The sequence below is a fragment of the Arachis duranensis genome, chromosome 5, assembly GCF_000817695.3.
Source record: "Arachis duranensis cultivar V14167 chromosome 5, aradu.V14167.gnm2.J7QH, whole genome shotgun sequence".
Classification (NCBI taxonomy): Eukaryota; Viridiplantae; Streptophyta; class Magnoliopsida; order Fabales; family Fabaceae; genus Arachis; species Arachis duranensis.
Window position 1 is genome coordinate 854,465 of NC_029776.3, and position 23,052 is coordinate 877,516.

Here is a 23,052-nt window from a genome sequence, read left to right on the forward strand (position 1 = left end):
AACAATATAAATTAAAATATATTATTAAATTAAAAAATTAATTACCAAAAAAATAAATCTTAATGATATGATAATTAGTTTTAATATTTTTCATAAAAATTATATAAATTTATACATAATACATGATAACTGATTTTTTTTATAGCAGTGCTACGGACCTACGAGAAATTATAACTCATGAATGATTAAAAAAATACATTCTAAATAACACTTAGTATCATTCCAAAATTAAATAACATGATACATTTTCTCTTCGTCATAATGATTAATTCAATTAATTACATCACATATCAATTTTCAAATTTTGTGTGGTTACAATACAAAAAATTCTCTATTTATATTCTTCTCTATTATACCCATAATTATTCAATTTTTTCAAATAAAAATTACAATTTTCAAAATACAATCTACAGAAAATATCTCAAAATCTTAAAATCAAACATTATAAATCTTGAAAGCATATATTTATATATAGTATAAATTTACCTGTATTTAGTAGAAAATAAGATTTATATACATTCTCAAGAGACGTGACGACATTAATATAAATAACTGTTGATAAAAAAAAAATTACAGTAAAAATATATAAGTTAAATGAATCAGATACAATGTAAAACAGGTCAGATAATTGAGATTGAATGATAGAGCACGTCAAATAAACCATATTAGTTAAAAAAATGAATAATAATGACATGATTATGAATTCATGAAAAACAAAAGAGAAGAGAAGAAAATAATAATATTTTTTTTTAGAATTTGTTCTTTCCGTTTCATTGTATTTTTTTTTTCAGTTTCTATTTAATCTAAATTTTCATGTGGCCAAAATCAATAATATTCAGTTGTTTATTATTTTTATTTGGATTTTGAATTTAAGTTTTTATTATATATTTTTTATGCTTTTTTAATTTCACCTATAATTCTTATAAATTCAATTATGAAAACATTTTGTTTTGGTTTAATTTATACATGATATTATATTATTTGATCATTTAATTGGGTATTATATGTATAAAATTATAAATGTTATTTATATTAAAAATATTTAATTGTAAATATTTTAACTATTTTCACTGGATGAATAAATAAGAAAAGAAAACAAATTAAAATAAATAAATTAAAAAAGTTTTGTGCATAATAGATTAATTAAAAATTTGCACACACATGATAATCGAAGATATCACCAGATTTAATGAAATTATTAGTAATAGATGAAATCTCTTTTTAATTTATAATAGTTGGTAAAATAATTTAATTATTATTAATATTTTTTATTATTACTATTAATGCAATTAATACATATATCTTATTCAATAATTATTATTATTTGTCAGGTTGAAAAAAATGAGAAGCGTGAGAGGAAAAATTTTAATTGATTTTTATTGTTATCAAATATTTTCGTTCTTTTTATGTGTATATAGGTTTTTTTATCAATTAATTAGTCAATCAATATTTTATTCGATAGCACAAAAATGAATGGGTTAGCTTAACTATAGCAAAAAAAAAAATCTAAGATATTTAAGTCACCCAAAAAATCTAAAATATATTTTCCAAAATATATAAGTTACATTAAATATTTCAAATTTTCAGTTTTAATGAAATATTTTAATAAGTGATTTTAAGGTGATTAATTATTAATAAAATATAATTTGTAAATGCTAAATGCTAGTAACTTAACAAAGTAATTCCATTATTAATTAATATATTAATCAACTTCTCACATTTAATATTAGGTGAAAACTCAGAAGCAATCGATTTCACGTTGAGAGTTGTTAGATGAAAATTTAATCAACTCAATCAAATTATCTAACGACTCTCAGTTATCAACTTCATGTGAAGTTGATTGCACTTGAATTTCCACCTTAATACTAATTTCTTCGAATGATTTTAAGTTTGATGATTTATCTGCCTTAGTTAAATTAATTTATTTTAAATTTTGTTATTAGATATTCAATTAATATTAGTTGATAAACACATAAAATTTATCCATAAATATATAATAATTAATTTAATAATTAATTGTTAATGTGTTCATAGATATATAATAAACTTTTCTTTGAGAATACGGGAATGCGTGTGTAGCATATGGAGGAGAAGAGGAGCACAGGATTATTTTCTACTCATTTGATGACTTTGTAGCCAACTCTCATTCCGGGATTATACGAAATTTGGAATTTTTCTCTTTTCAGAACCTTGCGCTTGCGGGATAGGATTTAACCATAGTCACCCTCAACTAGAGTTAAGAATTATAACCATGGTTAAGTTTTTGGTGTGTCACTGAACCCTATAAAAGGATCACCTCATCGTTACAAGATTTCCCATCACCTTTTGGTGTCCCTTGTTCATACCTCACTCGAAAAAATTAAACAGCACAAAATCTTTCCACTTTCCATGTTTATTTCTCCTTCCATTTCCTTCGTTTATCATTGTTAGATCTTTCTTCTCTCATTTCCAATCTCTGGTTCGTTCTCTTCATTATATTCCCTCCTAATCCCATGTTATTATTATGATTCTAGTTCTCACGCAAACGTTGACAAAATATTAATTAGTAATAAATTCATAAGTTAATGTAGAGTTTTGACGACGATGGATTTTGAAATGGAGAAATTAAATGTGATGCCTTGGGGTTTATGATTTGAAATGGTTGATTTTGTAATTTTGTGATTAACAGGGGTTTATTATACAAGTGTGTAGAAGATGGCATCAAGCGGAAATGGAAACGTGGCTAACGGTAACGGGACGGCGAGGAACGGACTTCCGGCGATCCATACCCATAAGAAGCACGTGAACGGGATTTGTCACGACGACAGCGGTCCGACGGTGAAGGCTAAGACGATTGATGAGCTTCACTCTCTTCAGAAGAAGAAATCAGCACCTACCACTCCCGTTACGGGCTCCCAAACTCCCTTTGCCACCCTCTCTGAACAAGAGCGCCAGAAACAGCAACTCCAGTCAATCAGGTAATATTAATGAATTTAATTTTAATATATTTTTGATGTAAAATTATTTTACACACACGTCAAATCATACGACGATTTATCAGTAAAAATAACGATTTATCAATAAAAATAATTATTTTTTATATTAATGTAGATTGTGTGAATAATTTTTAAAGAAAACGTCTATAGTTATAGAATTATATAAAATATTTTACATTATCATGTATCAAAATTAATATAAAATATTAAATAAATATTAAAATTTAATAATTATATATTTATATTTTAATATATATTTAACTGATTTTATATGTACAGGAGCACCATGAGTTAATAATAATAATGACATTTATATGTAGCCAATGTATAATGAAAGTACGAGAATTTTGATGTATAATTTTATTTTTTATTATTATTTATAATTAAAAAAAGTATTTTGTTATTACTAAAAGTTGAATCTATATTCTCTAATATATGAACGTAATAAATTTATCATTTTAATTAAATTTATATTTATAATTGTGTATATTTAATTTTTAAAAATGTAAATTGATAAACACATTAATACTTATTAATATGTTAATAATAATAATATATTTAAACAGAATAAAAAGAATTTACACTAATCATATGTTTATAGTTGCCATGTCACTAAAATAATCAGTTTGTATTTTTTTTTCCGTATGAATAATTATTCTTATAAATGAATATATTTAAAAGGCTCTTTTTTAAAAGAAAACAAAATATAAATAGACTACAAAATGCATATATTTACACATTGATGATATAAATTTCCCCTTTAGTTGGAATATGAGTTTAAGGTAAATTTGTACAGTTTTCTATTATTCGTTATTACATATCCACGGATGTATTATAGATAGGTCGTACATACTCGTATTTCCTATTTTAGCATGAAGATTGAGTTATGGGAGGGAAATTGTCACATAATTATTGGGTTGATTAATGAGTATATAAGTTCTGTTTTTTATAGTCAAGACATTTGTTTCGTGCGGAAAATACGGGAAGTTAGAAAGTGTTTGTTTTCAAAAAGAGGATGAGATCTAGTATTATATGTTTAATGATTAAAAATNTTTAATTTAGTACCAGTTTTCTTGTTTTTCGGTCTCCGTAATGTTAGTGTTAGAGAGAGGAAAAAGCGCGGTGGGGCTATATTTACGATACACGTGTGATGTAACGTATTTGAATGAGAAAGTGTGATGGATCTGATGATGCCAAAGGCTCTGATTTGATTCATTTTGTGAATGTGGGGCCCAATCATAGTGGGCCTTCTAAGACAAAATTAATCAAACTTTTGTTACATAAATAGAACCTATAGCAGCCAAGATGCTTGGGAAACAGCACTATAAAAGGAAATTCCCCTCAATTTAAGATTTTAACCTTTTGTAAAAAAATAAATTCTTATTTTCGGAGAAATGGATTTTATCTAACAAAAAAATTTAAAACTGACCTACAATATCTAGCTAGTATTTAATTTAATTATAGTTCTGATGTGACTGCAACCACAAGATCTTGGAATAATATTATATATATACGTATTTATATATAACTACGCTACTTCAAAAAAATTATTAATAAGTAACGAGTAATAAATTTCTTGTTTTTATGAATTTGTTTTGACAGTGCATCATTGGCGTCACTGACGAGAGAAACTGGACCAAAGGTGGTGAAGGGAGACCCAGCTAAGAAGTCAGAATCACAAGTGCACCACGACCACCACCACCACCACCACCATGTTGCTACTCCAACCATCGCTGTTAGCGACAGTGCTCTCAAATTCACCCATGTCCTCTACAATCTCTCCCCAGCTGGTATATACTATTATTTAATTATTAATTAATTTCCTTCTAACTTTTGTTATTTACTTGATCTATCTTCTTATCGTATACTAAGTCTCCTTCTTATGTCGTTACATCACACTTGCTAGTTGTTTTCTTTTCAATTCATTATTAATTATTATTGGTAGGTATAACATCATCTTAATGTACCTTCTCTGTACGAAAGCTAAGCTTGTAGTTCATAACAACGTCGCCTTCTAACTTCATCTATTTGAATTTCTCAACAATGGTTTTATTTTATTTTTCCATAGCCACATTAATTATTTGGGAATTGACTTCTTGAAAAATGAAAGTACTTTAATTCAATGAACATGAAAGTAAACCCTAACCCTACTTGTTGAGAAAAATCCTTTCTTAATTAATTTGAGTCATATAATCAAAATATAGACTATGGTATAATGTTATTAGTGTGAATTTAGATAACCGTTGTGCTTATTGCGATGCAGAATTATATGAACAAGCAATTAAGTATGAGAAAGGATCGTTCATCACTTCCACAGGGGCATTGGCAACACTTTCTGGTGCCAAGACAGGGCGTTCTCCGAGGGACAAGCGCATAGTTAAGGATGATGTTACTGAGAATGAGCTTTGGTGGGGAAAGTGAGTACTATGTTCTAACCAAATTTCTTATTTAAAAAATAAAAGTGGTTAATTTTAGATAATAAAAATGACCATTTTTGTAACTTGTAGGGGCTCCCCTAACATTGAGATGGACGAGCACACTTTTATGGTGAACAGAGAAAGAGCCGTCGATTACTTGAACTCTCTCGACAAGGTTAAATTTATCTCCCATTTCCCTCCGTCATTCCAATGTTTTTTTAATATATATGTATATAAGCTTACGTCACTTTTTATTTTAATAGAAATAAAAGATGGTGGCTTATCTCATATTTTTTAAGATAGTGATATGGGTATTGGGTATGGAATGGTGGTGCAATATCACGCAAAAGTTTATCTGATCCCTTATGTGCAGGACAATAATCTCAGCCTCCGATAATTTCCTTTCAGTTGTTCCTTTTTTAAAAATTTATTATTATTATTGGCTCTTGTTATCGGTGCCTTGCATTTAGTATGGGATATGTCATATTGTCATATTCATACTGTTCAGAAATTGAAGATAATAGATATCTGTTTAATAACATCCGTTTCTTTAGATTATTCATATCTGAAAAATAGTTATTTTTGTTGGTGTATTAATATTAGATACCCGTGTAAAACTTGTTCATCACACTGCCCTTGTGAGAAAATCAAATCCAATTTATATATACACCCATTTCTATTCTGTTCTGGAATCATTGCTCAACCTTATCATATCTTATCTGATAATATCTGATACATGTTAATTGCAATTCCCTGCTACTAGTGTGTGTATGAAGTGATTAACACTGGTGATTGTTGTGCAGGTCTTTGTCAATGACCAATTCCTGAATTGGGACCCTGAGAACAAAATCAAAGTGAGGATAGTATCAGCAAGAGCTTATCATTCCTTGTTCATGCACAACATGTAAGTGAAAAACTCTAGCATGAAATTTAACATGTTGTTTATCCTTTGTTCCTTCAGAAGAAAAAGGTATAAGCCGGCCAGATAAGTACCCAATCGTTGAAAGCCTTATTTACATTATACATTATATATTATATATACAATATAGTCCCTGATGAGTGGAGGAAGTGGTTCCCTACCATTGGCATTGGCTTGTTAGTTTAGTGTACAATTTGGATAACTGGGTCGGTGACAGGTGTATCCGACCCACTCCGGAAGAGCTGGAGAATTTCGGTACTCCGGACTTCACTATATACAATGCTGGACAGTTCCCCTGTAACCGTTACACTCACTACATGACATCCTCCACTAGCATAGACCTTAATCTTGCTAGGAGGGAAATGGTCATCCTCGGCACGCAGTATGCCGGGGAGATGAAGAAGGGCCTGTTCAGTGTCATGCATTATCTCATGCCTAAGCGTCAAATCCTCTCCCTTCACTCTGGATGCAACATGGGAAGAGACGGCGATGTTGCTCTCTTCTTTGGACTCTCAGGTATAGTATCTAGCCGGTGGATCAAAAGCCGTCCCCAAAAACAGATCGCCCCTCCCTCATACGATATGTTCCTTCCTTTTTCCTTCTCCCTATGAATGATTGTGTGGCCATAATCCAGTGTGCTTGCTTCATTGCTTGTTTGTTCGTTCATGTTTTCAACCATGTTTAGCTATGGATACATGAATTATGCTTTTGTTACTGTTTTCAAGGTACTAATGAGTCCTTTTTTGTTGTCTTTCTTTTATTGTTATTTTGTTATTTATTTTAGGTACTGGAAAGACCACCCTTTCTACCGATCACAATAGGTTCTTGATTGGAGATGATGAACATTGTTGGAGTGACAAAGGTGTATCCAACATTGAAGGTGGCTGCTATGCCAAATGCATTGATCTCTGCCAGGAGAAAGAGCCTGATATTTGGAATGCAATCAGATTTGGCACAGGTAATCTTATTTGATCACTTATTAATGGCCATATGATTAGTTGAAGAGACACTTTAGAAAATTTAAGCATAGATATCAAAGAGATTGAATGGTGGATTGTCAAAGTATACTTTGGACTAGTGAGAATTGAGAAATGCATTTTGATTTAATCTTTTATTTGCCGTGATTGGCAGTCTTGGAAAACGTGGTGTTTGATGAGCATTCCCGAGAGGTTGATTACTCAGACAAATCAGTTACAGGTACATAAATTTTATTTTTAAGATGAATTTGGCTTATACTAATCCAGTGTTTTAGAGTTTGACCACGTTTCTGATTATGCAATGATTTCGGATAGTTCCAATTAAGTGGCTAAGTATATCACAAGATGATGCCTTATGTTGTGACTCAGTCATAACAACAACATGCAGTTTACTTAATTCTTAATATGATTTTAAAACAAGTTCTTGATAACTTAAATTAAAAACTAATCTAAAAAAGTGCAAGGTCAACTCATATAAAATAACCTCAATGTTGCTGACATAAACCTCCTGTCATCTGGTAAGGATAAGGATAGTATTGAATAGAGACCCAAACGTTTGTCCAAGAAAAATGTTGATGTCTACGAAGCAATTGAATAAGGACAAACATTCTGACTGCAAACTATTTTATAGATGAATTTGAACATTGATTGATTTTATGGTGCAGAAAATACAAGAGCATCTTATCCTATTGAGTACATTCCAAATGCCAAATTGCCATGTGTTGGTCCTCATCCAAAGAATGTTATACTTTTGGCTTGTGACGCCTTTGGTGTGCTACCACCTGTCAGTAAGCTAAACCTTGCACAGACCATGTACCATTTCATCAGTGGTTACACTGCTTTGGTATGTATCAGATCATAGACATAATTATATCTTCATTCTTACACCTTATCTTATGATGATGATGATGATGATGATTGTTTTTTTAATTGATAACTTTAGGTGGCTGGCACTGAGGATGGTATTAAGGAGCCAACAGCAACTTTCTCAGCTTGTTTTGGTGCTGCTTTCATAATGCTACACCCAACAAAGTATGCTGCAATGCTTGCTGAGAAGATGGAGAAGCACGGCGCTACCGGCTGGCTTGTTAACACCGGTTGGTCTGGTGGGAGGTAAGCGTCATCGGAATGATTGTCCTTTTTAAGGCTTTAGTTGATTACATGTTTAATATGATTATTTACGTGTTTAATGCAGGTATGGTTATGGTAGCCGTATCAAGCTACCCTACACAAGAAAAATCATTGATGCTATTCACTCTGGAAGCCTCTTAAATGCTGAGTACAAGAAGACTGAGATTTTTGGGTTTGAGATCCCAACTGAAGTTGAAGGGGTCCCTTCAGAAATTCTTGATCCTATTAACACTGTTAGTAGTTTTCCTTCAACTCTATTAACACTTTTCTTTTTCTATCTTTTGCCAATGCCTTTAAATTTAACAATTTGTTTTGATTTATGTATTCTCCAGTGGTCAGACAAAAAGGCCTACAATGAAACACTGTTGAAGCTTGCTGGGTTGTTCAAGAAGAATTTTGAGACATTCACCAATCACAAGATTGGCAAGGACAACAAACTCACTGAAGAGATTCTGGCAGCTGGACCAGTGTTTTGAAAATGAATGCATGCTGTGTTAAGTGGGGGTGGCTGGGATTAAGGGATTATTATTATTGTTAGGAAATATATATATGTGGTTGAATAAACATATTATATATTGCATTTCTAATAATAATTTTGGTTTAGTTGGTTTGGTTTTAGTCATATGTAAAGTTGAAGTGTTGCTACATTTCTAACTTTTTCACATGAATGGAATTCGCTTCTTCTCATTTTACTGTCTTCAATTCTTCTCCTTAATGATTTTTTTTTTGCAAATTATTATCTCAATATTTTTAATTACGATAAAATATTTATAGAACAAAAACAAGTAGCAGCAACATAAAAAACAACAATGATAGTATCAACAACAACAGACCAGGAGTAACAAAAATAATTATTTTTATTTTAGGCAAAAAGATGAAGTGTTGAGAGATCAAAATCCTAATATCACCATTGTGGGGTTACATGCAATTACAGGGGACTCTGTTTTTAAACAATAATTAAACACATCAAGTTGGCTTCTTACAAAAAGAGATTTTGATTTTTAGTCTGTCTTCGTCTTGAAAAAAGTAATATAAAAAAAAAAGCTATGCAAAATTAAAAACGTTATTTTTATTCAAAAGTTACATTTTCTCGGATAAAACAAACCAACGCACTCATAGAATTTAACTAGAGAATTCATGATATCATAAGTTTACGAAGAATAACACATAATTAAATTGTGATATAGACACCAAAAAAGAAAACTTGTGATATACAATACAATAGAGTTTACATCAAGAGTGCATCAAAATAATACCGAAAAATTCACCTATATTTTAATAAAGTAATAACATTTGTATGTTTATATGATATCCATTATCCATTGGCGATACTAACTTAAATCCAAGCATAGAGAAAGTAAGATAAGGAAAACATGAATGTGACTACTGACTAGAATCTAAATAACTGTTGTATGTTACTGAAACACTAATTCTTGTTTTTATTTTCTTTTTTGTTCAAGGTTTCAATATCATTACTTTACAGAAACAAGTACAATTAAAATTAAAATTAAAAGCAAGCATATTAATATTCAATAGCCAAAAGACTTGTACATTAATCAGAATTTTTGCGAAAATATTTTGATCACTAGACTATTTCTCTCATTTTTTAAAATGTTGTTATTCAAAAATCATAATAAATTACAAAAAATTTATTTAGCATAAAATTATCGAATTTTAAAGTTGAAAAATCTCACTTATTTATTATGTTTGTAAAAATTTGTATCAAAATTTAATCTCTAAAATTCTTTTTGAAACTATATATTTAATATCTAATGATTTTTTATTAGGTTTTAAATTTTTTTAGAACTTATTTATTATTGATTTTTTAATTTTTTTTCTACGGTATCTTACAGTCTCCTACATATATGAGGTCATTAAGGGTTTATTGCTATCCAATAAATTGCTACATATATAAGACAGAGTTTATTAAGCATAAGCTAATGAGTAAGTTAACCACTGCATCAAGCTAAGTTAGTATTTTTTTCAATTTTTTTGTTGTCCATAATATCCTATTGGTAGTTTAAACTAAATATTTTTAAAATAGGTCTAATTGTTTTTGTTGGATGCTCCCGAAGGCGATGGATCAAGTAGTCTTCGATTGCTTCTAAACGAGCCCAAAGAAAATAATTAATGGGCCAAACCAAGTCTGAGCCCAAATACTTTTTAACTAATGGGCCCAGGTAGGGTCGGAGGAGAGAGAAAGAGAAAGGTAAGAGAGAGAGAGAGGTGTACACGGAACTTTCCAGAGCGACATAATAAAAACCCCTTCTCCCAACAATTTCTCTCCTCTTTTTCTCTTCTGCCCTAATCGTTCTTCCACCCAGCTCTGCACACACCAACAAAGGTATGCTCTTTCTTTTTATCAATTCTCCAATTTTTCTAATTCCATTCATTCTCTACTTGTTTATTTCACCATTGCAATTTATCATCTTTCTGCTTCCTTCGTTTATGGTTTTTTGACCTAACTATTTTCTGCAACCCCCCGAAATTCCCACTCCATTGGCCGCCTCCGATGAATAAGATTTCGTTTTGTTCCTTGGGTAAAGCAAATAAATTCAATTTGGTTTGATGGGTCTCTAAGTGTGTGGCAATTCGGGGATCAATCAAAATCGAGCTCGGGTTATTTTTCCCCTATTCGAGCGAATTGTTCAATCTGCAACCCTAATTTTAGTATTTTTGTTTAAAAGATTGAATTTCGTGTTGCAGGGTTATTGGGTCCTTTTTGTTTCTCGCTGTTCACACTGTCAGTTACAGTGGGGGCGAGAAGAGTCGGATTCGAATCTAACGCTGAGTTTGCATTGTCTTTTTGTGTTGGTACCAGCATAGAAGGTTCAATCGAAGTTTCATTCATTCTCCAAGAGCGTTTTTGTAATCGGTGACTGTCTTCTTCGTACAGATCAATGCGGGGTTATGACAGAGATGTAAGTAAGAATTATCAAGTTTAGGGGGTGAATTTGCTGTTAGTGTGTTCTTTTCCTCGATGTTTCTCTTCCCCAATTGATTATTGTTTTTCCACTTCAGGAGTATGATGATTACGAAGGTTATGATGATTATGAGGATGAGGGAGGTGAAGAGTACGAAGAGGAAGGAGAGGAGGCAGAATATGAAGAGGAAAGACCTAAGCCAACAAAGGAAGAAATGGAGTACCTTGAGTTGAGGCAGAAGCTGAAAGAATCAATTAGAAAGAAGATGAAGAAGGAGAGTAGTACCTCCCTCTCCGATTCTAATTCCAGGAAGAAACTTCCTTATGATAAGTGAGTTGAGCCATTTACATTGATAATATCTTAGTTCTCTGTTAATTTAACTATTTTCTCAATCGTTTGAAAACTTATTCAATTTGTTGATCAAAGGATATGGTTGAAGTGTTCAAAATTTTTTGTTCTTAAATAAGTTATATTGGTCACCTTATGTCTGCTCTTGCAATGTCGTGGCTTTAGTTGAAGAAATTGCTTTTGATGGCAGGATGTATATGAAATCTGTTTTTCAAGGATATAATTCCCATCATCCCATTTTCTTTATTTTTCTTTACATATGTGTAGGTCATTCATTGTGCTGTTTGTTCAAGCTTTCATGGGTGTTATTTTAATCATTTGTAAATTTCTATCTTCAACTTATGATTATTTGTCTAGAGATCTCTTATTTATCCTTCTTTCTTGTTTAGCCCAAAAAAGGAGTTATACCTGCTTTGTTCTCTTTATCAATATAGTTTGTGGTAGCATAGCCTGGATAAATGACATTTGGAATAATCACAAAATATTTTCTTCATTGTTTATCTGTTGCTGCAGTTATGGATCCTTCTTTGGCCCTTCTCAACCTGTTATTTCACAGAGAGTAATTGAAGAGAGCAAGTCATTGATAGGAAACCCGGATTTGGCAGCCAGGATTTCTAAAGCCGCTCATGTGGTATGCATTCAGAGCCTTTATATTGCTTTTCGGTTACCTGGATGCCTATATGATCTTTTGTTGCTTCTTCTACAAATCAATGCAGCAGTTGGATGTTCCTTTTTTATTTTCCCTCTCTATAGTACTTCTGTGATGGTGATGTTGCTTTCTCATAATTGTCCTGTGTGCAGAATAAGAACACAAATAAAGCATCTAATGGAAGTGTAAAGTCTTCGACTCATAGTCAGATGCCCAAAGCAAGCGAGGTATTATAATTATTGTGAACATCTTGAAACTTCTAAGCCTCCATATCCTGTAATGAATGAGATGAACTGTCTTCTTACAGAAGCAAGTTAAAGCCCAAAAACTCAAAGTTATTAGAGACTACTCATTCCTTATGTCTGATGATGCTGAACTTCCAGCTCCTACAAAAGTGTCACCATCTCAGAATACATCTATACGCAATAATGGTATGTTGCTGCTTGCATAATTGTTCATGTTGTGTTTATTTGTTGGTTTTAGAACATATTACTGTAATTGAGGAAACTTATACAGGGTTTTTGCTGATGTTGAAGAGGGAAGACCAGCTCAACTTGCTGGAAGGAATAAGCAACTTGTTGCCAATGGTGGTGGCAAGCATGTTCGTAGCAGTGGTGAGGAAAGGAGAGCAGTTCCTGGAGGGAATCGATTGCCTCCCAAACCAGACTTGAATCATAAGTTAAGTTCTGCCAGTAAGCCAATCAGAAAGGCACCAGAAGATTCTAGAAAACAGCTTGGTAGTAATAGTGGAAATGGACCAGGTCGGCCAGTGGGACCAAAAGGGTTGCCTCCAAAGGTGCCTGCTAGTACCATGGGGAATAAATCTTCAGCACCTGTTATGAAAAAACCTGTGAACGACATGCATAGACCTGTTAATGGCACACATAGACCTGTCAACAGTATGCAAAGACCTGTCAACAGCATGCAAAGACCTGTCAATGGCACGCAGAAATCACTCCCTTCTAAGGTTCATTCATCTGTTAGGCAAAATGTGGATCCAAGAAGAGACCCGCGTGAACAGAATAGACCGAAGCTGTTACCAAAACAACCAGTGGCATCAACAAAAACTCAGGTGATGCAGTGATGCTACTTGCAGTACTACACATTAATGACTATTTGGATATTTCTACTATGAACTTGTTCCATGGATGTATGCTAAGATGTTTATGTTAACTTGCTTGACAGATAAATAAACCACTTAAACCAAATCCAAAGCATTCTGATCCACGGGATCACCGCCCCAAGAATAAGGGTGTGAAGAGACACTCCGATGATATGGAGGATGAGGTGGATGTTAGATCAATGATCAGATCAATGTTCAAGTAAGCTCTATTTTTTTTTTTAAATTTTATAATGCCATAATTAATTACTTGATTTTAATTGGGTAATTTTCCAGTTAATAATTTTTAGTAGCTAATATTTGTGTTGTTTTATTGTTCCAGTTACAACCCCAACAGATTTGTTGATGACGATGACGATGATGATATGGAGGCAGGATTTGATGAAATCATGCAAGAGGAAAGGAAAAGGTTTGTTTCTCTTTTCTTGTTATAATTCACATTCTCTCTCTATAATTACTAATTCATGTATCATCACGGAGACATGACTCCCTATTTTCCCCTGATGATTTCCTGATTTCCATACAAATGCTGTACTTCAATAGTTATATCTAGTAAAATTTTACGGGAAATGATTGTTTCGTGATATTACACGCATGCAGTGCCTTGATAGCCAGAAAAGAAGATGAGGAACAACTTAAGTTGATAGAAGCGGAGGAGGAAAGAGAGCGAAGAAGAAAATTGGCCAAGTTGAAGAAGCGAAGGGTTGGTGAATAGCATTTGACACCCAATGTTGTTTGTTTTATGTTCAAATGTGAAATTGCCCTGTTCCAATCCTCTGTATTATTGTTGGATTTGAGTTAATTCATCAATGATCATAAATATCTCGTCATTTTCATCCAATGTTAGATTGATGTACTTGGGGAAGGAAATGTTTTTAACAAAGCAAATGAATAATGCTAGTTGTATAATTTTTTGAATTAACATTTTCTCATTTAATACCAGCCATATAACCACAATGGGTTCAGAATTCAGAATTTTTTGGTATATTTTTCCTTCACATTATTTTTTATCTGAGTTCTAATATCATTTGTCACTTAGAATGTCAGCGTTAAGCAGCTTGACATCATTTTTCTTTTTTGGTTCTAAAAATTCCTTTACTTTTACATGGAATTTTGAATCCAACCATAATTAAGGATATTTGAGGATTTTGAATCATATGGTATATATGTCGCTCTCAAAATTGAAGAAAAGAGTAAAAGGTCAAATTTAATCTGTGTTTAATAGTCTGTTAATATAATAAAATTATATTTTTATATTAAATTAATACCAAATTGAGGATTGGGATTGGTGTATAGTAATTTTTATCGATCGACAGCATATAAAATAAAATCAACGTCAATATTTTTTTTAAGAGAATGAAAAATTATGGTGAAAAATTGTGTGAATGAATAATTATTTATTTTAGGATGTTTTGATATTTTTGTCGGTTGAAAGTGCAATATAAATTATAGAAATGAAATTCTTGTAACAAATTTTTATTTGGCAGTAAAATAAATAAACGATATTATTTATTTTGTATTGGCAAATAGTTTCCACTAAATTTTATTATTTATGAAATAAAAAAAAATCGTCCCACCAAATTCATTAAAATAAAAAAGATGAATTTGTTTCCAACGAAGTCGTAAAACTAAAAATAAAAGTTAATTTGTTCCCAATTAATTGTACAATAGAATTTTTCTCCAATAATTTTTTAGAATCCCATGTTCCAAAGAATCACGTCTAGAATCTACTTTTTAATAACACAAAATTCTGTCGTATAGAAATTTAAAAATATTAAATGACCAAGATTTTCTCCTATAAACCTTCCATTTAAGCTAACCTAATCAACTCTTATTTTTAATTTTTTTTTCCCTCTTGGAATTTGTCATAACAAACTTTTAGGCAAAAATCAAGGCTTGAATTTTTGTTACGAAAATCCAATTTTTACGGCTGAGAAAATTCAGAGCTGATGACATGTGAATGTGATGATGCTTTGTCTTTGTCGTTTGTGGTGGTGACTTCAACGAGGCACACATTATACGCCATGATCAATTATATATTATGTTACTGCAAGGCCATTTTTCTATGAAATAGTGGATGTGAATCAGTGATTGTGATGATGGCAACACTCTTCAACGCAGCTCTTGGGATTCCTTCATCTCCTTGCTTCTCATTTTCAAAACAATCCACGCTTTCACCTCTCCGTTGTTTGAGGTAACTACTCACAGTTCATGCGTTGTTGTTACTTCTTGTACCATAATTCTTGTGTCTTTTAATGATAATCTTAGTGGGTTGTCTTCAAAATCCCACTTTGAAGGCTCATTGAGTACAAAGTTGTCATTTTTCTTGTTTTGCATTGATTGATTGATCATAATTGAAGCAATTCATCTCACAAGCCTGTGTGATTCTTCTTAGGAACAATCAGGATGTCAATGGCTTTCATGAACATAGGTAAGTGTTATCTCTCAACATTTGCTACTTTTCTCAACATAGGTGAGGGTTAGTTGGAATTAATTTTGGTGATCTGTGTTTTAGGTTAGAGATTGAGGGTGATAAAAATGTGGAGAAATCTAAGGTATGTTGCTGTAGTTCCAATTATGTTGCATTCTTCACATTCCTTTCAGTTTCTCCTTTTCTTATTTTGCAAGCGTTCCACTGCCTTGCTAGTCTTGATATTTCCCTTATCAATCAACAATCTTTATAGTCAATAACCGGTGATGACCATGCAAAGCCAGATTTTTCGGGTATGTTCGAAGAAGCTCAGCAGAGTTAGTTCCTTCACTAGCTAGTATACCTATCTGTGCTCCGTCCAAGTGTTTAACAACTTATAGCCGTTTTGTTTATTCTTATGGCATGCAGACATACTATACCTGAACAAGGAGCGGCTCAAGGCCATAGACGAACTTAACAAAACAAAAAGAGAAAAACAGTCTCTACTCAGTATGGTAAAGAAATTAACAGTGGAAAAGATGGCTGGTGCTTGTAGAGGTGATTGCATCGTGGCATTTGCTTTTGTGGCTCATGCAATACATTTGGTCAATTGTTAATTCATTCATGTCATGTAACCATTTTCTGATGTCATGTCATCTTTCATATCTGTGCTAACTAAGTTATATTATGATTCTGATTTTAGCAATAATATATGTCTTGGTTGCATTTTGTAAACCAGATAACCAATCAGTCTGTTCGGATTTGCTGCTTCGGATAGACTCAATGGTCCTTAACAATGTGATTAGCCCCGGGGAAGCATCTGAATTAAGAAGATTGGTGATAAGCCACAAAGTGGGTGTATATGATGTTTTTAATGTTACTGCAAACAAAGGAGATTCTGAACTTCTTGGGGAACTTCGTCAGTTTTCATATGGAAGCAAAAAGTAAATCCTGCCATCATTTGGCAATTTTCTTCTTTCTTCTTTGATCCTCACAACAATTTTCTACAGTTTCCCTTTGTCAAAGATATTTTAAATCTGATTGATCTCTTTGTATCAACTTTATTCAGGAGTGGTTTTCATATTGTTCACATTTGCACAGAAATGGCACCTTTGGTCCCTAATAGATCTATAGCATCATATGTGACTGGAATATCCCGTGCACTTCAAAGAAAGGGGCATCTGGTTGAGGTTATAATGCCAAAGTAATGAAGAAATTTGTTCCTTTGATTTTCCTTTTTGCTTCTGTTACTTATTATTTATCCAAGTAATTGTAGCTTAATTCAGCATGAGGCTTTTGAAACTATTTTGTTGCATGTCCATTATTCTATTTATAACGCTGATGTTTTTGGCTATAACTGATGCCCTTGTAGGTATGCTTCTTTGAACCTAGATGAAGTGCAAGGTTTGCGTAAACTTACCATAGAGGCTTACTCATATTTTAATGGTCAATTACATGAGAACAGAATTTGGACTGGGTTAGTTTGACTTTCTTCGTATACTCAATTACCTTCTATTTCATATAAAGTAAATTTCATAATATTTATGGTTGGGGACAGAAGAGTTACTAAAAGATATTTGAATTGAAGTTTTACGCCGCGTTTCTTCTTTAGGAGATACTGTTTTTCCTTTCATCTATGTTCTCTGTGTGACAGTGTTGTTCATGGCATTGGAGTCACGTTGATTGAGCCATTGCGCTACTCATCGTTTTTCAGTCGTGAGATGATAAATGGCTATCCAGACGATTTCGAAAGGTGAGTGGCCTCACATGTTACTTTTCATCTATTAAAGTTGCAAGTAACATTATAGGAATCAATGTCAAATTTATGCAGAAGTTTTAAATAGTTAAGAAGTAAAAAATTGGAAGGATGATAGTTTGTTCAAATTTGATTTTTCTAATTTTTTAGTTTTGAAAATATATATTTTACATTGTGCCACCACTAGCATACAAATGGATAATTAAATCCGAAAGATCAAAATAATGGTAGGTGAATGGACTGAGGCCATTTAATATTTTTCCTTGTCAACATATTTTGCTTGTCACCATCTGAGAAAGAGATTGAATGGGCATAGCTAGTCTCTATTTGGTATTTTACTTTTTGGTTGAGAGAGGAAAGTGAAAATTATCAAAACAAAGAATTTTGTCCTCTCTAATTGTCAAGAATCATGGAATAGTATCTTATTGTTTCTTCGCTCTTCAGGTTCTCTTATTTTTCTCGCGCCTCACTGGATTATATAGTAAAATGTGGGAAGCAGCCTGATGTATTGCATCTGCATAACTGGGAGACTGCTATTGTTGGGCCTCTTTTCTGGGATATATTCGCTAATCAGGTTTCTGATTTTTAGTTAATTGTATCTTTTGAATATTTTCAACTGTGCCAAGAAAAGTATTTGGATAGTGATGAAACTTTTTTTCCCCTCAAGATTCAATAAAATTTTCACTTCAAGAACAGATCAGTTTTCTTGATTCTTGGAATATAACTCAAAAAATAAAAACTTGAAGTCTTGAAAGCTGAAGATGGTTTTTTTTCTTGGGAACATCTTGAGATCATGCCATTTGACCCTAATGAGATTTCAATAATCTTTTTTAGGGACTTGAGAATACCAGAATTTTACTGACATGCCACGGCTTCAATTCACAGGCTAGTAGGTTATCTTAATCTTGACATTTCTTCCGTCTGAAATTTGCATTTAATTTGCAGGAAATTTACACACTATGATAATATATCCACCATGATGTCTTCTTACTTTCCATATTTCTATTGACTAGTGTAAAGTTGTTTTACATTGTCAATGCGAAGAAATTATTCTCTTTTGCTTATGGAGTTATGTTTTCTTTGGTACATGTCAATCTTATAGTTACTTGATGTACCATATATGTTATAGTGTACTGAGCAACCAGATAAATTGGCCTTATGTGGGCTTGATCCTGAAAGACTTAATCTTCCTGATCGTTTGCAAGACAACATCAACATGGAACGTGTCAATATTTTGAAGGTAAAGTTACTTAGTCTTCTCCTACTCTTGATCTTTTCAAACAATTGCAAGATTCTTATTGAAAAACTCATCAGGCTTTTCTTTTCTAGCTCTAGAATCAGATGAATCACTTTGATACCAAAAGTAGAAGGTGTACACATAAAGTTGTGCGTATAACATTCCTCCTTTTCCCATTTCACGAGGATTCATAAGAAGCCTAGAACTTTCTCTTCTACCTTAGTATTAAATTGTGAATTTAAAGAATCATTTTAGTTTGTATCTCATAGCAAGGCAGGGTCATTATTCTCTTGTAAGTGGGACAGAATAAATGCTTCTGCTTGCAGGTTAATTTATGCGTACAATCAACTTGTTTGCTAGATTAATACCCCGTCAAGTTGCGGTCATTAATTGTTGAATGATATCATATGATAAACCAAAAAACATTTTAGAAACTTGAAGCGTATATCCACTTTATGACTTGTCCATCACTGAGTATTCTGTCAAATTTGCAGGGGGGAGTCGTCTATTCGAATAGAGTTTTAATAATGTCATCTGTCCATCCGAAACACACAATGGTTCATAATCTGAGTCATGGTCTAGAACCTACTTTAAATATTCATTGGTAAGTATCTTGTTGTCACACTTCTCCTCTCTTGTATAATGATGAGGTGGGGATGTTCAGTATCCTTGCAAATCAGTATGAAATTGACAGTTATCTTAGCAGAGAGAACTGGTTGAAGGAAAGTTGTGTTTGGTTGCAGGGACAAGTTGGCCATTGCTCCCTATGGATTTGACAAATCAACATGGGATCCTTCATCAGACTCTTTTCTACCAGAAAATTTTAATGCTGAAAATATGAATGGAAAAGTTGTTTGCAAAGTTAGATTGCAGCAGCAGCTGGGGTTATCTGAACGTGCTTCTAATATTCTTGCAAGTGTCTTGCCCCTTGTTGCTTTTAACCCTTGCTTGTTTGTGTGCTATACCATATGCTAGCAGGGTTATACAAGACCTAGTTTCATGGAATACATCAAGCCATTTGTTTCATGCTAATTAAAGCTCAAACACACTGCAAATATTTAGTTTGTGGACAATGATATATTCTATGCTTTACTGTTAAAGTTGTATATGTGTTGATTTTTCACTGTTTAACACCTTGTGACATTGGCTCTTCACTAGGAATCGGAATTATGGAATTAACATTTCCATCAAATAGTAGGGCGGTTTGCCGCTTAGGTTAACTGCAAACAAGATCTACTTGTATGTAATTTGAAGAATTTGGAGATAAAATGGGAAAAATATGAAAATAGAATACAACTCATGCCTCTATTCACTCCCTAAGCCGTTTTTATGGAAATTTTCATAGATTTGTTTGTGACCAAATTAAGTTTAGGGTGGACTTATTTGAGTATTGTTTTCTTAATAGTAACTTTTATAATTAGCACATGCTGTATTAATAGATTTTGCACACATGGTTTTACTTGGCTTGTTTGTTCCAAATTTTCTTTCTCAGGTTGCATGCATTTTTCCGAAAGGAGCTGAACTTGATGTGCATAAAATGAAGGGCATCATCTTGCATGCTAGGCAGCAGAACATCCAGGTTGCTTCTTCTATAGAACATTAGAACTTGTACTTTCTCAGTAGTGGTGATAAGAGGAAGGTCATAACATAGCACACAATGCATATGAATTTTCTGTTGGCTCATCAAACAAACATAAGATTTATTGGTCAACATTTTTTTGGTCATAACATAGCACAGAATGCATATGAATTTTCTGTTGGCTCATCAAACAAACATAAGATTTATTGGTGGACATTTTTTTTTTCAATAATGAAATATACCACAAAGCAAAGAGGTTCTGTATGAAATGGTTCTGGCAATGGAAAATCCTTCTCCGGGAGGATTTACCATTGAGGATCAGTTTTTTGTTTATTGATATATTTCAATTCTGTGCAGTTTATATTCATGGGGACTAATGAAGGATCAGTGATGAACCAGACACTGGAAGGGCTTAAGAAGGAGATCAAGGTAGCTTCTAGATTACCCTCATTTTCTTGTGTGTATTTCTTGATTACCATGGCAAAGCACCGAATCTCGGTTCTCAGTCTAGCTCCCTTGTCAAATTGCTGGGGCATATCTTGAATGAAAATTTAAATGCCATTTATGTGGTGTTTTAATTTCCTTAATTTTGATATTACGTTGTCGAAATGCTCTATGAATAATATATTTATTATGTCACGCCATGCGATGTCTTCTATTAATTATTTGGTGATATGCAGGATAATAAAATTCGAATCGTGGTCAAATACGATGAAGCTCTGTTGCATTTAGTCTTTGCAGGATCTGACATCATCTTGTGCCAATCTTTTCTTGATCCTACTGATGAAATCCCAGTAAGAGCTTCTTCTCCTGTCATCCATTTAACTTTGATGACATACTACACATAAAGTATTTCTAGAAGGTTCTTATTGCAAGTTATTTTCCCTCTCGTGAATGTTTAGCATTTGATTGTTATGAATTTTACATATTTTGATGTAGCATTAAAAGCATAATCTAGGAAGAGAGTATAGTTTGAAGTGGAAATTTTCATGTATTGTTATTTGGTGAGTAATATGATAGCTCAATGATAGGATTTTCATATTTTGCATGTGTGAAGCTCAAAGCGTTAAGATATGGAGCAGCTCCAATAACACATCTTTGTGAAGCTACTATAAACAGGTAATCATTGTCCCATAATAGTAATTTCGAAAAATCTATCGCGATCGCTTTTTGTACCTTCTTAGATCAATGTATTTCGATTTAATTATATCCAAATACATTAATCTAAAGATTTACAGAAAAAGAATGACAGTAATAGATAAAAGTAAAGTACGTAAAAACTCAGGTGCAGTCGATTTTACGTGAAGTTGATAGCTGAGAGTCGTTAGATAAAAATTTAGTCAAATCAGTCAAATCATCTAGCGGCTCTCAATTATCAACTTTACGTGTAATTGACTGCACTTGAGTTTCCACCTTTTTTGTATATATATTTTGTGATACTTGCATAATTTATTTATACAAGAGCTATACTTTTTGATAGGAACTTCATTCACCATGACCAAGAGGCCACTAAGTATTCACAGTTAATCAACTCAACCTTTGGAAACATGTCTCTTAACCTTGCCGTTGATGAAATTGTATGTAGTTTCTCATCATCATTTTATCTTTCCAAGTTTATGTTGTATAGTTAAATATTAAAGAACACTGATCAATTGTTTTCACTTTCATGTGTCCATAGAGGAATAACCCATCAAAGTGGAGACAAAGAATGATAGAAGCAATGACACAAGACTTTTCATGGGATGGTGAATGCTATGATGCTCATGTTGAAGCATGCTCAGCTATTAAGAACTTGTGAACTAGGTCTCATATTTATGTAATTTTTTTATTTTATTTTATTTTTGGTGTTTATTTTTCATCAAGTTACAATGATTGAAAATAAGAAATATTGATATATTCTTTTTAAAAATTAATAAAGATATGTGTGTTAAAGTTTATAGTCATGTATTAAAAACAATCATTTACGTTTGAAATTGTTATAATTAATCATAAATTTGTTATAAATGATATCATAGAACTTGCAAAGCAATATTAACTTGATCTCAAGATATATTTTCTTTATTTTTTTATTTATTATTTTTTTGTATAAGTGAGTATCACTTTCCATTATGATTTTTGGATCGATGAAAAATAATCTCTATTTTACTTACGCTTTATTGATAACACATTTTAATCTAAGTAGCTTTCAAGAAAAGGAAAAATATATATGCCAACGGCTTAAAACTTGAAGTTTATTAGTATGATTATCATATGATATAAATAAAAAACAAATTAATTTTCTCTTCAGTGCATTCATTTGATGGTCAACTCAACCATGTTAGAAAACACATAGCGAAACTTTTTGGTAATACTAATACTAGTTACCTAGTAACTACCAACAATCTGTAACCTTTACGTGATGTAAAAGATAAGACATTAATTATTGGTTTAAGTTAGCGGCATCTTTTTTCAACCAAAAAAAAAAAAGATAGAGGACACTTTTTAATTTAGATGTGGGAGGGAAAATATGTAGAACCTATATATGAAGTATATAGGTACTTTATACAATTGTATGATTAGGAGCACAAATTAGACCGTTCGATTTTTAAGTACACAAATCATTTTTTTTAA

The 23,052-nt window shown here is 32.2% G+C and overlaps 3 protein-coding genes across 8 annotated transcripts; all 3 read left to right on the top strand.

Annotated features, from left to right (window-relative positions):
* Positions 1–2,300: 2,300 nt before the first annotated feature.
* Positions 2,301–9,106, top strand: LOC107487214 (phosphoenolpyruvate carboxykinase (ATP) 1). 3 transcript variants are annotated; one of them, XM_016107827.3, is made up of 13 exons: positions 2,301–2,458; positions 2,669–2,957; positions 4,578–4,765; positions 5,239–5,392; positions 5,483–5,567; positions 6,196–6,296; positions 6,529–6,827; positions 7,096–7,269; positions 7,443–7,508; positions 7,954–8,132; positions 8,232–8,401; positions 8,484–8,652; positions 8,752–9,106. In XM_016107827.3, exons 2-13 carry the CDS (start codon positions 2,695–2,697, stop codon positions 8,893–8,895), a joined length of 1,992 nt encoding a protein of 663 aa, XP_015963313.1. In that variant the 5' UTR covers positions 2,301–2,458; positions 2,669–2,694; the 3' UTR covers positions 8,896–9,106. The 3 variants fall into 3 exon arrangements, with proteins under 3 accessions (XP_015963313.1, XP_020997543.1, XP_020997544.1); XM_021141884.2 differs by having other exon boundaries at positions 8,484–9,106; XM_021141885.2 differs by having other exon boundaries at positions 2,307–2,458; positions 2,692–2,957; positions 8,484–9,106.
* A 1,561-nt stretch (positions 9,107–10,667) lies between these two features.
* LOC107487215 (protein SPT2) lies at positions 10,668–14,447 on the top strand. Its single transcript, XM_016107829.3, has 10 exons — positions 10,668–10,763; positions 11,241–11,340; positions 11,441–11,673; positions 12,205–12,322; positions 12,493–12,567; positions 12,648–12,771; positions 12,877–13,412; positions 13,526–13,662; positions 13,783–13,869; positions 14,061–14,447. Exons 2-10 carry the CDS (start codon positions 11,320–11,322, stop codon positions 14,173–14,175), a joined length of 1,446 nt encoding a protein of 481 aa, XP_015963315.1. The 5' UTR covers positions 10,668–10,763; positions 11,241–11,319; the 3' UTR covers positions 14,176–14,447.
* Positions 14,448–15,364: 917 nt separating this feature from the next.
* LOC107487213 (probable starch synthase 4, chloroplastic/amyloplastic) lies at positions 15,365–22,379 on the top strand. 4 transcript variants are annotated; one of them, XM_016107826.3, is made up of 20 exons: positions 15,365–15,654; positions 15,856–15,891; positions 15,976–16,015; positions 16,145–16,184; positions 16,300–16,428; positions 16,610–16,814; positions 16,940–17,074; positions 17,243–17,347; positions 17,525–17,623; positions 18,071–18,200; positions 18,461–18,511; positions 18,756–18,866; positions 19,358–19,467; positions 19,607–19,775; positions 20,356–20,442; positions 20,800–20,871; positions 21,123–21,236; positions 21,500–21,561; positions 21,923–22,019; positions 22,121–22,379. In XM_016107826.3, exons 1-20 carry the CDS (start codon positions 15,557–15,559, stop codon positions 22,238–22,240), a joined length of 2,010 nt encoding a protein of 669 aa, XP_015963312.1. In that variant the 5' UTR covers positions 15,365–15,556; the 3' UTR covers positions 22,241–22,379. The 4 variants fall into 4 exon arrangements, with proteins under 4 accessions (XP_015963312.1, XP_015963310.1, XP_020997550.1 ...); XM_016107824.3 differs by having other exon boundaries at positions 15,366–15,654; positions 16,145–16,208; XM_021141891.2 differs by having other exon boundaries at positions 15,635–15,654; positions 16,108–16,208.
* Positions 22,380–23,052: the final 673 nt, after the last annotated feature.

Bases quoted from the DNA above. Each gene is read 5' to 3' on its own strand.
- LOC107487214 (XM_021141884.2), top strand. From the start codon at position 2,695: ATGGCATCAAGCGGAAATGGAAACGTGGCTAACGGTAACGGGACGGCG. The intron at 8,133-8,231 runs GTATGTATCAGA...TGATAACTTTAG, and splicing joins TCAGTGGTTACACTGCTTTG to GTGGCTGGCACTGAGGATGG. The intron at 8,402-8,483 runs GTAAGCGTCATC...TGTTTAATGCAG, and splicing joins ACCGGTTGGTCTGGTGGGAG to GTATGGTTATGGTAGCCGTA.
- LOC107487215 (XM_016107829.3), top strand. From the start codon at position 11,320: ATGCGGGGTTATGACAGAGAT. The intron at 12,323-12,492 runs GTATGCATTCAG...TCCTGTGTGCAG, and splicing joins TTTCTAAAGCCGCTCATGTG to AATAAGAACACAAATAAAGC. The intron at 13,663-13,782 runs GTAAGCTCTATT...TTATTGTTCCAG, and splicing joins ATGATCAGATCAATGTTCAA to TTACAACCCCAACAGATTTG.
- LOC107487213 (XM_016107824.3), top strand. From the start codon at position 15,557: ATGATGGCAACACTCTTCAACGCAGCTCTTGGGATTCCTTCATCTCCT. The intron at 17,624-18,070 runs GTGAGTGGCCTC...TTCGCTCTTCAG, and splicing joins TATCCAGACGATTTCGAAAG to GTTCTCTTATTTTTCTCGCG. The intron at 22,020-22,120 runs GTATGTAGTTTC...ATGTGTCCATAG, and splicing joins ACCTTGCCGTTGATGAAATT to AGGAATAACCCATCAAAGTG.